We start from the raw sequence: 14,914 nt of genomic DNA, 5'->3' as shown, positions 1-14,914 counted from the left end.
ACTGCTTATGACATAACCCAAGCGACCTGAAACAATGCTCCATGAGATTTTATGTTTGTCATATTTGAACAAAGGACAGTGTTTAATGGAATGGGATGTGTCCGGTGTTGTCAGATCATGTGCCCAATCCAGACTCCCTTTTCACTCATAATCTACTGCCCCAGAATTTTGTTATTTTGAATAAAAAATAATCAATAATTACTTAATAAATACTACTTTGCGTTACACCCCTTCATTTTTTTTTCACACTCAACCGACCAAGTATCTCTGCATGATAAGAAACAGTAATTTCGACAATTACAATTACAATTTTAATATGTTTTGGATTCCATCGCATATCTTGTTCGCCTTGAAATTGTAATTTAAAAAAAAAAATATACAGCCAATATTTTGTGCCTGAAATGTTCTCAAACAACTATGAACTTTCGTAATTTTTACTGTGTAAATTTGTAAATATTATTGATCTGGTATGACTGTTATCTGGTATTTGTCAAAACTAGAAATAATTTCATGCAGTTTGACCCCTAACATTATGGTTCATTCTGAGTTCAAGCATATTTGCCGTGTTTGTGGGCGAGAAAATCCTAATTCAAATGATTCCTCACTGTCGATTTTTATTATTTCTGGTTCATTTGTCACATTATAAGCAATGAATTATTATTTACTTCCAATGTTGCATAATGTTCATTTATTTCTGTTGTCCATTTTCATGAATTTCCATTTTTTGGCAATTTTCCATGTTCATGACCCTGGGCTCTTATCCGGATAAATACGGTATACCTTCCTGGTTACTGTACCGAGTAATCATGGCTAAAATGACATTTGGACAAGTTTGGGTGTTCCATAGCCCGCACTAACTTCTCTCCCATGCAAACATATGGGATTAGCTCTAATCTTAGCTCAAACTTGGTGTAGCCTCATTTATTTACAGGTGCCTCAAAAACATATCTGAGGACGAGATGTGCGGGCACGCAAGCCATAACACTGATGTCTGCTGTTAATCTGCATGTACGTACGCAGATGCCACACAAATCAAGTCTGCGTGTACTGTCAATTCTTTTGTATGTTATTATTATGAAGTAAGCCAAGAACCCAAAAAAAAGCAATTTCGAAAACTGACATAGTTTGTATTTTTGAATGCATCAAAATAAAACAAAACAATAAGTTGTAAGCTGCTTATTTTGAACTGTCGAGCTAAAATCAATTTCCCCTGACAATGTTTAATTAAGCGATGATCCCTCATCACAGATTATGTCTACAAGTTGTAAATGTTACATTCCATTGAAGATGTGGGCCTTCATGTTGTGTAGTTATTTGTGTTGTGTGATAATTACCTACAAAGGCAATGGAATAGTCTGAATACAGTCACATATACATCAAAGGCATACCGAGTCTGATGTTTTGATAATCGGTTAAACAAGTGGGGGAAAGTGTCGGGGGATGTTGGTAGCCCTTTCGTAACTGTATACCAGGGGTGGAGGTTTGGTGTATGCAACTTTTTTGCGCCCGCTGAAAAAATCTGCTACGCCAGCAGTTCACTTGTCATTTTTATACTTCACTGCTGTTCTGACTGTTTATTTTATCCTTTTATCGAATTCAGCACCACCTCCAAAGGAAATACCGTTCACGTTCAGTCATCATCACCACGTCGTATTATTACAGAGTAATTCTGTTTATTGGGAGATAATTTAATGTCGCAACTATTGAATTTTTTAATTTTGGTTGCCAAGAAGTTTATTTACATAGCACAATGTCAACAAAAAATACCATGTTTTGAGGGATTTCAGGACTTTGTTCAGGGCATTCAGAATACTGAATTTTATATTGTGAATAAAACTGGAAAGCTTGGGAAACACATCAAAAAATGAGAAAAGTTATTTAAAGTGTTGCACTGACCTGACTACTTCAAAGTTTTTGAAATTTCTATGTAAATGTATAGCTTTGATGAATATTAATCATGTATTTTGAGCAGTACGAGAACCACAAAGAATGATGACATCACTCACACTGAATATTGGTCATGTATTTTGAGCAGTATCAGAGTTGTATTTTACTTGAAGCGACACAACAAATAAATAAAAAAAAGAGTAGTTCTGAATTGTTGTAAGATTTTTAACGAATTTTATATATCCATTTGTTGTTAATAAGTTTTAGCAAATTTGTAACATTTTATACCTTTTAAATAATCCACAGTCAATCAGAAATAGTACAGTCCAACTCAAGATTGCGTTCTTTCAACGACAATGATTAATAATGAACACCTGAATGGCACCAAGAAATGAAATGATACCGACCACAATCAAACTTGTTCTCCATCTCCTGGTATCACAAAGTGTGTACGTTAGATCACAATGTTGAAACTATAGTAAGTATACTGAACGACATCGTCCGAATCAGGTGGTTTCGCTGAACCCAGCCATTCATAACCGGCCCAAGAACAAATGTAGAGGCTTCAGCCTTATAAATGGTCCTTGGCTGGCGAAGATGACTGAACAACAGATTGAATATTGGCCCTGACAACTCTGAACCTGAACCTAGCTTCTCACTTAATTCGTTCTATCGACATCTCCAAATATTCCCCAATAAAAACCAGGTTTACTGTTAAGTTAATGGATTTTATTTATAGAACTAGTAATAAAACAAAAGAATCGATATTACATGCATAACTCGCCCTCAGATACGCTTTTGAGGTACCCGTACATACCTCGTAGCCTGAACCATGGCTGAACACATTTTCAGCCCCCAAGTGACTGTGGCTGAACTAGCTGCAGTTCTGTAGCTCGCTTGGTTTCGCTGTCGGTTATTTTGTTCGTCATGGTGTTAACGCGAAACCAGGGAGCTACAGTTCCATCCTATGCGACTTACCATATTTTACCGTCCTGAAATCAGGTCGGGCCGTAACAGCCGTTTTTTTTCATTATTTTCGCCTCAAGTTTCTACTTTTCTACTGTCGATGGGTCCCGAAACTATTTCATCAATTATTTTGAGGGCGATTGTCCGAAATTGGTCGATTTCACGACGAAAACCGCGGAAAACTACAGCGAAATCCCCGCGTTTGCCGCCATCTTGAATAAGTTATCGTGACGTCACAAGGCGTCACAGTTTTCCCATTTCACGCAGTTTTCGTCGTGAAATCGACCAATTTCGGACAATCGCCCTCAAAATAATTGATGAAATAGTTTCGGGACCCATCGACAGTAGAAAAGTAGAAACTTGAGGCGAAAATAATGAAAAAAAACGGCTGTTACGGCCCGACCTGATTTCAGGTCGGTAAAATATGGTAACTCGCATAGGATGGAACTGTAGCTCCCTGGTTTCGCGTTAACACCACGACGAACAAAATAACCGACAGCGAAACCAAGCGAGCTACAGAACTGCAGCTATGGCTGAACACGACTATTTTGACGATCGTGATATTACGTGGAGCCCTACGTACGCCGCGGATCAAAAATTCTGTCGAAGAAAACGACGCATATATACACATAACAATAAACTGTTGCAATTTGTCACATAGCGACACGTAAAATTACGATTAAATGATCGTAATTAGAGTAATCATTTGTTACCGGCAGATTCACAAAAAAAGGAGCGCAGTCCAACAACTTAGGACTGTGAACGGAGCTTGGTTTAAACTTGGGTAACTTTCGGTATTAGCCGTAACGAAGTTATCCAACCAGAATTTCATGTTTACTGACCTCTTACTTGATACACCTGTCAGCAGAAACAATGGGATGCAACATCGACCAGGCTATATTACCAACTATTGACTAGAACATAACAATAGGAGACTCGCAGGTCGCCATTTTGCAACTACAGCCAGATGCACCTCGTTCGCAGTTGTGCAGAATAATCTTCAATTAAATACATATTTAGATAAATAAGCCTGAAAACTCATACAATTATCTATTTTGCATAATATTATTTTGTATTTTGTAAATAAACTATATATATATATATTCGTGTAAAGTATCTTAGAGATAGGTACCAATAATCCGAACTATGACCTCACTTAACCCGGAGAGCGCCATCTGCGGTGACACAATGATTGGAGCATTGCAGCATAGTCTTTATGGTCTGTTGTGGCTCTGGTTACGTCTGTGATAATTTGAAAAGGAAAAATAAAATCTCAATATGCTATTCCATCTCTAATGAAAACATATAGAATTCACACAAAGTTATAACAATCATACAGTAGTGGCTGTTGAACATATTGATCAACCACCCCTGAATAATATTTTCTTTGCTTATGAAAACAAGAAATTGAAAGCATTTAATTCTGAGACATATTGCTTGATACTTTGAGATTATCCGTGTAAATTATTGAGTACTATGCGCTTCAATCTCCCCATTCTGCCGTTTGCTCAATGTGATGAGATGACATTGTATGTCACCAGAGGGGATACAGCCATTGGCGGAGTTCCATTACCGTATCACATGACAATTTCTAACACGTGATTGTGAGCCACTTTGCCTTGTGATCAATTAAGTCTTGTTTGTGTCCAGGGAGTTGGTTCTGTTTTGGTGCGTCTGTTTTACCCAAGAAATGAGGACTTTGCTCATTTGCCTCCTGTTTGTTGGCCTGGCTTGTGGCCTTCAAAGGTAAGCTTCGCACAACCTACAATAATACAAGAATTGTGTAATGTGCACCACTATAAACCATTGCATTCGTACGTCCGTGGATCATTGTGCGTACCGCGCGACGTCACCAGTGCAAGTAAGAGTTGGTATCCTGGGGAGATGGCGTAGGGAGCAGTGTTCACCATACAATTGCCACCTGACCCAGAGTATAGTTTTTAGTCAATCACTTACTTTTATAATTATTTGAAAAAAAAAATTGTTGAAAGCCAATCAAAGCTGCTAAAAATTCAGCAACCCTTATAAGCATTTCACGTGGTCCTAACAAATTCAAGTTTGGTAATGGAATGTACGCAGCACCTGTTGATTCAAAAAATAAATGTTTGTCTCTGCCGTCTTTCATTTGTCAAAGAGTGTTCAGCAGTATCAGGTTTGAGAAACTGATTTGCACACATGCTCTTGCAGTTAACACCAAAGCATAAATCAGAAGAGATAACAGTTCCTTCAATGTCTGGAAATGTTGCCTGGCATAACTAATAGACTTGGATAAATCCACTTTATAAATGTCTTCAATTGTTACACTAAAATTAGAGTCTGGTCAAACTACTATGCAACAGCTACATCAAACTTGCAATGTGGTCTTATTCATAAAATGATGCAAGTGTTCTATCAACTCAAGCGACTGTCAGAATTCACTTGAGATGCTTTGACTTCACTTGAGATGCTTTGACTTCAAGAAATAAGAGCAAATGTTATTTTCATTCTGACTACTCCAGGTAGTATGTGGGTGTCAGACAGAATATTTTTTTATTTAGTTTTTTCTATCACCTAAAGACCATTAAATCTTGGGTCGTAAAATATACCCATTAAATGTACTTCAATCCTGTTAGTGACAGGACCAGGATGTAGATTTACATATCAGTTAGAAATAATTAACCAGATGTGTTACATGTATGTAGAATATGTAAATTGAATGAATACAGGTTTATGAACTGCTATTCCATGAAGAAAAATTCAAATTAATTTTGTTTTTGTCTCAATACATGCATCGTCCTAAGATTAATGTACAGTTCATTGACCCTAGCAAGTTCAATAAATTATGGGTGTTGAATAAAATGCATATTACGTTGCATATTACTGTAAGCACAGTGAAGTGAATTGAGAATGGAATTTAGAATACATTCCCTACACTATTAAGTTTGAAATTGGGTATTATTAATTTTGGTTCAGTCTGTCCTTCTGTGCGCCATTGCTCAGACATTCTTTGACCGTTCATATTCAAATCTACATACTCAAGCCCATTCATGTTACTACAGTTTTAATCAAATATGGCGGACTGGTGGTCATTTTGGAAGTCAAAATAACAGTTTGAGATTCAAACAAAAGCAGCCAACTTTAAAATGTTTTTTTTTTTATTTTAATGGTATTCATGCTAATTTTTCTGTATAATATAATGACCACATATTTAAGTCTATATACTTCCAGTCATACTGTGTTGAATTTGGCATACAGATGATTTCTGGGGCTCTTTTGTATTTGTTAGACTACTGGTAAAAACACTGGGTCAGTGCATTGTCACTGCTTGTTTAATAGTTCAGCAGAGGTCAGTACGGTCACCAATACTACCTTCACATGTGTGCCTACTTTGCACAGATCAAGATGGTCAGCAATACTGCCTTTGTGCATACTTCATACAAGTTAATGTGGTAATCATACTGTTTTGTCCATAATTTTCATAGATCTCATCACCATATACTGCCTTTGTGCATATTCTTATGATAAACTTGTATCACTTACTACACTATACATCAGTACCAAACCGCAAAGATGGTGAATAGAATACATCAGAAATCAAATGGACAGTTCAACATGAGCAGTATGCAACATTTTGTTTTGTGATTTACTGTAGCAATAATTAGAAGCCATTATAATATTGTATCAATGAGGATCTGTTGTCAAAGGAGTGGTACACGTTTATCCACATCAAGCATGTGACTTCTTATATTTAGACTTATCGACATCAACAACCATGCTTATAATAGTCATTATCTGTGTTATACGTTTAGACACTACTTTATTTTGGCTCATTTAATTAAAAATACAAATGGTGTCATTGTCCACTGGTTGAACTGCAACAAATTTTGCTGCATTATACAGTGGCCCCTCACTAAGTCGCGAGTGTCTGGATCAAAGCAAAAGCTGACTTATCGGAGGTTGCAACTTGCAGAGGGCTCTTGTGAAAGGGGGGTTATTGATTGAAGATGGATAAAAAGCACATATATACACAAGGGTTTATTTATAGTATGTTTTATTTATTGAACAACATCAGAGTTCATGTCCTCATGGATTCAACTCATTGCAGGGAGTTTCATAGAGCTTTATCAATGGAGACCAGCCGAGAAGTACGTAAAGTAAAAACTTCATACCATCACACCGCAAGTTAGGCCGCAGTCACTCTTTGTATCTCAGTATTTGATGACCAGTAGGTGTTAAGTTGTCTCCTCTAGCTCTTTAACTGCCAATTAAATACACAATGAAACAAAACATTTAGTTCTTTTACTTCAAAAGTGCCAGAAAAACACAATAGAATTTTTGTGAGCTATCTGCCCGCAACTTGGCCAAAACCGCAATTTACTGGGGGGTGACTTAGTGAGGGGTCACTGTACCCTGTACTTGGTTCAATATTGGAAGACTGTATTTAAAAAAATTTGTTGGCAATGAATTATCATGCACGTCTCGTTCTACTGTTCATTGTGTTTTTAAGGGCAAGTGTTCCCCACCTGTAACTCTAATCCCAACCCTGCTCCCAGTGATCCTCCCACTTATAAATGCTCTTGTAAATGCATATACATTGTGTGTGTTGTGGGTGCTTTTGAGTGTTAGGGTTAGACTTCAGATTATGGAACATTTTCCCTTTTAAGGTGTTCTGACATATTACTGATACTGTAAAATAAAATCTGTTTTAAAAGCTGCGGCTTCTATTAAAATGGTACAATGCAACATATAGGATGCGGCTTCTATTAGAGCATCTACACATATGAGAAATGGTGTATTTTTGGTTCTCAATTGTTCAAAAAGAATTGGTGCGGCTTCTATTAGGGATGTGGCTTCTATTACAGGTTTTACGGTAATCATTTTTTTGATCCATAGTCCATACTTGTTCCAAATTCAGTATCAAATTAGTTATCTTCTTATTTCGTAGAATTCATCTACATAAATTCCGCAGCGTTCGTCGTCAATTGTCTGATGTAGGGGTGACCATTAAAGACCTGGCATTATCTGGTTCACTCAAGTACACTCAAGGAGCACCAATTCCTGAAGTTTTAAAGAACTATCTGGATGTAAGTAGATAATTGCTCTAATATTGTTTTTACAAAGCTTTAATGATTTTAACTTGCTTTGTCTGATCTCGTTGTCAATCTCGTTGTCAATCTCGTTGTCAATCTCGTTGTCAATCTCGTTGTCAATCTCGTTGTCAATCTCGTTGTCAATCTCGTTGTCAATCTCGTTGTCAATCTCGTTGTCAATCTCGTTGTCAATCTCGTTGTCAATCTCGTTGTCAATCTCGTTGTTGGTCGTAAAGCTTTCTCATAGTTACAATAACTAAGTTTCTGTATTTATTGTTTTACTAAATGGTGTATTGCTCCTACCCATAATGCTCTGGGGAAAACTTTATAGCATCGCTTAAAGACTTTCCTACTCAATTTGCCGTAAAGTAACTGTAATGTCTTGAGCACTGTTGCACATGCAACCAATGCATTGGACAAGAAGTGAAAGTCATGTGACAAAGTCATCTTTGTTATATAGTTTCTAGATTCTAGATAGGCAAGGTGGTAATAGTCGCACTATGTTTCATTGTCTTACTGAAGTCTCCACCCAGATCTTGTCATTAATATAAACTATTTGTATACATTAAATTTAGGCACAATATTATGGAGAAATTGGTCTTGGTACTCCTCAACAGAAGTTCAATGTAGTCTTCGATACTGGTTCTTCCAACTTGTGGGTTCCTTCCAAGAAATGCCCAATCACTGATATTGCTTGTTGTAAGTAAAACCAATATTCTAAACTCCCACAATTCAACCTTGACTTGTGTACTGTGTTGGTATGAGGAAAAAATTGGAAATTCTTAGTTAGCAAGTGTTGAATAATTATTTTTTACCCCCAAAGTCTTATTTAAATGGGTGGGACTGAAAATGGGAAAACAAGAGTGATGCTTTGGGATTTTTTTGTCAAAAATGTTTGTACAATCATCGGTTTTCACATCCACGCCCGGCATCAACAGATTTCTTGGTTTCGTGCACCTAATTCATTAAAAAAACTATTCTATTACTACATTTGTATACTTTCCACAAAACTCCATCGGAATGACACTGGTGTTATGTACATGAAATTCTCACTAAATCTGCTGATGCTAATTCACACTCTTGAATAAATAATTATTTTTACTATCGTGTTAGTTTCTGTTTTGGCTGCATCAAAGGATGCTGGAACATCGCCTATGGTCAATCTTTTGTGGTGGGCGATATTCCAGATAAATACTGTAGTAGTGAAAAAAAAATGTTATAATACATTTCAATCTTTGTTTCAAAGGTCACCAACTTTGATTTCAAACTTGGGCTTGTTTATAGTGTGCATTATGCTATGAAATGTGTGTTGTCATGGAAATGGGTGTGCTAAAACAAAAGTTAGGTTCCATAAGCTATAATTTTTGTAAAATTTCCAAAAAACTAAGTTTGACCAAATTCAAAAGGTTTTCCCAGCATGCCTTGGGTCATGTGTACTATTGTTTTCTCCAGCAATTCTGACTAACAATATTTTCCTGTTATACTGCCAATGCTGGAAAATATTACTTTTGCGCGTGTGGCAATGACTGTAAAATACCATTGATTGATTGGTACAATGTGCTGTCCAGTTATTATTTTCATCTCCAGAATTACCAACAAGCATTTATCACATGTATCATGCACTTTCCGTGTAATAACACCCGTGTGATATTTTTGGTATTACACACTTTGAAAGTGACGTCACACTTTAAATCTGTGATGTGATTGGTCAATACAGCTAATTTCACCTAATCAGCAAAGTTAGTACTAAATTATTCAACACTTATGAGGCAAATTTTAATAACAAATTATGTAGAAATTATCAAATATTATACTTATTAGATTTTTAGATTCTATATAATCTCTGATTTTATCGCTGTTAAATAACAAAATTTTAAAAATAATTCGGGTATGATAATGTTTCATTCTCTGAACGGCAAACTAAAACTCGGACTGGAGAAAATCCAAGGGATACCAGAAAGGTGAAGCCAAAGATATGGGACGTCCCTACGAATAACTCAGTCTACGACAAGCTGGTTACGCAAATAATGACGATCCATACTAAATCGCCACGCATTCTTGCGGACCGCCCAGACCGGGTGAGCAGCCATGTAATAATCGGCAGCGCATCATTCTTTTTTTTCATAATTAATGCATATTAAGTCTAATCATTTCCAATTGTTTTTTGCAGTGTTCCACAAGAAATATGATAGTACTAAATCCAGTACATACAAAGTGAATGGTACAAAGTTTGAAATTCAGTATGGTTCTGGCAGCATGGAAGGCTTCCTCAGTGAAGATTCCATAGCAGTAAGTTATAATCATTTCAGAGCCTCCTCTCATAAATTACCTTAGCATTGAGAACATCAAAATTAAAAATTCTGGAACAAAAGGAACAGTTACATATTTTTCCTCTGGAAATGCCAATAAGTATTTGCTGTCTTTGTTTCCTGGTTTAAAAGAATATCCCATGCATTTCAATGTAAAATACAATTTATGAGTATAAATGTTTCCCTGACCAAATCTAAAGAAGCAGCCATATTGTAATTTAATCACCTTTCATCTGTAGATCAGTGATGTTGTTGCAAAGAGTCAAACATTTGCTGAAGCTACGAAAGAACCTGGTCTTGCATTTGTAGCTGCCAAGTTTGATGGAATACTGGGTATGGGTTATCCACAGATCTCTGTTGATGGGGTCGTGCCTGTAATCGACAATATGATTCAGCAACAATTAATTGAAAAACCAGTGTTTTCATTCTACCTTGACAGGTGAGACCATACAATTTATTAATTGGCAACATTCTGATGTGAGAAAGAAGGTTGATAAGAAAATGCAAATATACAATGTTTTTATCTTTTAATTTATTTGACTGAAACAAGTGTTTCTCAGATTGGTCTTGTAGTGAGACTAAAAACTTTGTACGCATTATTAACAGGAGATGAATGAAAAATAGTTATCTTAATTGTCAATTATTATTTTCATTTTATTTTGACAGGAATGTGAACGACTCTCAAGGCGGTGAGCTGTTCCTTGGTGGTTCAGATCCTAAGTATTACACTGGCAATTTTACTTATGTACCTGTCACAAGGAAAGGTTACTGGCAATTCAAGATGGATGGGTAAGAACTCTTAAAAGTATATAACTTGACATTTAAATTCATTTGTATTTTAGTACATGTGTTGACAGGAATGATTGAATACACAATAAAATAATACTCAGATCTTAACATGGTGGACTAGGCTGGGGCAGTAACTGGATTGTTATTGTAAGTAAAATTCATAATTAAAGGAAAGCAAGAAGGGTAATTTTTACTTTCATCTTCAGATTTTTAGTAAAATCTCAATTCACTATACATTTACTAATGCCAGACAATTAGGATTTAGAGACAATTACTGATCTGAAGGGTTGTTTTCAACTTTGTTGCAGTATAACCCTTGGTGGTTCAGCCTCACAGTTCTGTAAGGGTGGCTGTCAAGCTATTGCAGATACTGGTACTTCTTTGATAGCTGGACCAACTGAAGAAGTTCAAGCCATCAACAAAGCTATTGGAGCTACCCCAATAGTTTCTGGAGAGGTAATTTACATATGATTATGTTATAACACTCACAAATCTGTTTCCAGTCTTCTCGGGCTAGTAGACATTTAAAACTAACAAGTCATGCCAAGTATTTTAATCGGTTGAAGTACATCAACTCTAATAAAACCAATTTGCATCAGGATTTATTCTTTTTTTTCCCCCCTCAGTATATGGTCAACTGCAATAAAATTGACTCGCTACCTGACATTACATTTGTGTTGAACAATAAACCATTCATTCTGAAAGGAAGAGACTATATCATGCAGGTAAGGTTTCATATCTGATTTGTTTAGCTCCGCTGTTGACTTCGTCGAGCGAAGCTTATCATACGAGTGACTGTCCTCCGGCATCCGTGTCAACTTCTTGAAAACTACAAGCCTGAATGATTTGATACTTGGTGTGTATGTCCCTTGGGTAGACCTCTTATAGAAAAACCACAAGTCCAATTGCTTTGATATTACATATATAGGGTACTACATGTGGACCTCTCTCAGATTTGTTCATTTCGTGATGATATCTTCAATTATCTCATTTTGATGAATATTATTGGTAAAAAGTGATATTTTTGATTTCTTGTTGAAAACAGCAAGTCCGATTGCTTTGATACTATACATATTGTTCATTTTCGTATGATATCTTCAGTTTTTAGTTGAAATGTGCATTGCTATCTCAGCCGCAGACTGCTTGTTTTACTTGATATATAGCACAATTTTTTCAATAGTGACTTATGACAGTGCATGCATGTGTGAGTATACTGACAATAATGACGGGTTGACCATGGTATAGTGGCCTTTAGTGGAGTTGATGATATAGTAGTGATATTTATATTGTTGGGATGGCTGTACTGAAGTTAAATTTCATTTGATCTTTATAAAAAAGTGTTTGAAATTTGTGTGTGAAAAAAACATAGCCATCGTAAATTGTGCACATTTGAAAGTAATGCTATTATAACTACAGTACATTTGTATTTGTAATACATTTGCCTATCAGTGTCTTATAATTTCCCTCTGTTGATTTATTCTCTATTTTGATAAAATGTGGTATGTTTTACCTACATTATAAATATGGTTAACTTTTAATACCTTGCACCACATCATTTACCCAAATACATTTGTTGGTGTTGCCTTATTAATGATTTAATTTTGTAACTGTACATGGTATATGCATGTTTGATAGCCATTGTCTTCTACTTGCAGGTATCTCAATCTGGTGTGACATTATGTTTGAGTGGTTTTATGGGTATGGACATTCCACCTCCTATGGGTCCCATCTGGATTCTTGGTGATGTCTTCATTGGAAGATTTTATACAGAATTTGATCGTGGCAATGATAGAGTTGGTTTTGCCACTGCTGTATAAACTCTGCTTAATCATTGTCTTTTCATATTCAGTTTACCGTCTCAAAACCCAATTGTTAAGTTTCTTTAAAGTCTATTTACCAATAAATATTGGAGCAAGGACATTTTCACTTCCTTGAACAACTCCTAATAATTTTTTTTTTCTTCATGCAAGTCATTTATTAAAAAAATAATTATTGCAAATTCTTAACTGTGTTGTTGTATCATATACCCGGTAATCATGCTTTCAGTATCTGAGTCGTATAAAAGAATCTGTTTAGTTTGTATTATGACAACTATAATATTGTCCTAAAAAATTACAATGATTTTGATAAATGGTGAAGTGTATACATTTTAAAATAATTGAAAGATATGATTTATAATATTACCTATGCTGGTGAATAATGATTTGCTTTCATTGTTTATATAAATGGGATAAAGATATGGATACTTTAAAGCTATGCAATTTTTGTTGTATTGGATGTAATTGTTTTAAGGAGAAGAAATATCTCTGAACCACCATGTAGTTTAATGTCGTGCAGTGTCGTGTGGTATGCATTGAATTATTCCTAAGAAAATGATGCGTTCAACATTTGCATAAATTAATGCACTTTCATGGTGCATTTCAGCCGAAATGTTCAATTTTGTCAGTTTTTCAAGGTAGAACTAATAATCACACTTTTAAATCGTGCTTGTGTGATTTACAGGCTGTTGTATTCGATAAATGCCTTCAAGCGGGAGTTTCCAATAATAAACCTGTGCCAGCACATAGGGTCACGTTGTCCTATTTCAGAGTCTGTCCTTTAAGTCATTGTCAGTAAATTTAAATAGGACTTTAAACTACTACATTTTTGAGAGTTTGTCGTGATAATTGGTTTATGTATTGTGTAAATCATGGAGCTATTTTATGTGCGTCGGACTTGTTTTGAAAAGCTTGTCCCAATATTTTTTGCAAAAATAATTATTAAAAAAATTCCATGGGATTTCATTTTTTAACGCTTTAAAATCTTGATTTATGAAATAATTCAGAACAAAAAGTACTACTGTTACATCATTCTCAATTTATGATTTTTTTTGCAATTTGACATGAGGCACATCTGCCATGGGAACATACGGTAAGAGTTATAATACTAACAAAATGGCCACTATCCACTTGAATACAATGGTTTTCTTGGTTGAGTCTGATGTAAATTTATCGCATTGATTAAAATGCAAGATTTCATTTTTTTTTTACTCCATGGAAAATAGTCGAATAATTCGGACGGTAGGAAACTCAATACGAAATCTCTCGGGTGGGCATTATTTCTACAAGTGAGATGGTTTTGGGGCATTCAATTACAAGATGGTACCATTAAAAAAAATGCATTATATTAGGATGTTTTTTATTGATCACAAAGTTTGCGTATTATCAGCTGCTATTGCCAGTTTATTTGACACTCTCCCAAATTTCAATGTAAAGGCTTTGACCCCGCCACGTTTGATATACATGGTATAGGCACAAAATTGATATTTTACTTTAGAACTGATGTATATCTAGCACTTTGTTTACTAAGTAAAGTTCAAATGCAAGAGAATTTCTTTAATGTACAATATACATACACAATTTTCTTTCTGATACTATATTAAATTCTAAAAATTGCTTAACAATTTCTCATGACAGCACAGCATTTACATGGTCATAAAATACATCAACTCTCCTGGGATATTACCTTGCATCATAGAAACTGGATTCTCATCTAAAAAACGAAACAACTTAATTACTGGCCATGCACACTATTTTGAATGTCCCATAACAATGATAAAATATAGTCAGATGAAAGCTTTCTGTTCAGTTGAGTTGAATTGAATTGCAATTAAGTCTCCGCCTAAATATTCCCAATCACTATAATGTATGAAGTTCAGCAATTAAATATCAGATGACGTCATTTTACTTCGCACTTGCTTTGAGTTAATCGCCTGGGAAATTGCAATTCAGATGACAAGATATGTTGGTTAAAAACGAAAGAACAGTATAAACGGAGAGAGTCCACAGAGGGCAGTATGCAGTTAAATTGGACCATTTTTAAAAATAAAACTGATATATATTTATATATATTCAT

General features: G+C 35.4%; 1 protein-coding gene across 1 annotated transcript; it reads left to right on the top strand.

The window, feature by feature from the left end:
* Positions 1-4,447: 4,447 nt before the first annotated feature.
* LOC100371142 (lysosomal aspartic protease-like) lies at positions 4,448-13,281 on the top strand. The gene is made up of 9 exons (XM_002731871.4): positions 4,448-4,599; positions 7,778-7,916; positions 8,498-8,621; positions 10,093-10,211; positions 10,471-10,670; positions 10,898-11,020; positions 11,329-11,476; positions 11,647-11,745; positions 12,676-13,281. Exons 1-9 carry the CDS (start codon positions 4,544-4,546, stop codon positions 12,835-12,837), a joined length of 1,170 nt encoding a protein of 389 aa, XP_002731917.1. The 5' UTR covers positions 4,448-4,543; the 3' UTR covers positions 12,838-13,281.
* The last annotated feature ends 1,633 nt before the right edge of the window (positions 13,282-14,914 follow it).

Source organism: Saccoglossus kowalevskii, chromosome 1 (genome assembly GCF_978046115.1).
Source record: "Saccoglossus kowalevskii chromosome 1, keSacKowa6.1, whole genome shotgun sequence".
Classification (NCBI taxonomy): domain Eukaryota; kingdom Metazoa; phylum Hemichordata; class Enteropneusta; family Harrimaniidae; genus Saccoglossus; species Saccoglossus kowalevskii.
The sequence above is the reverse complement of the archived record's forward strand: the minus strand, read 5'-3'. Positions and strand labels throughout refer to the sequence as shown.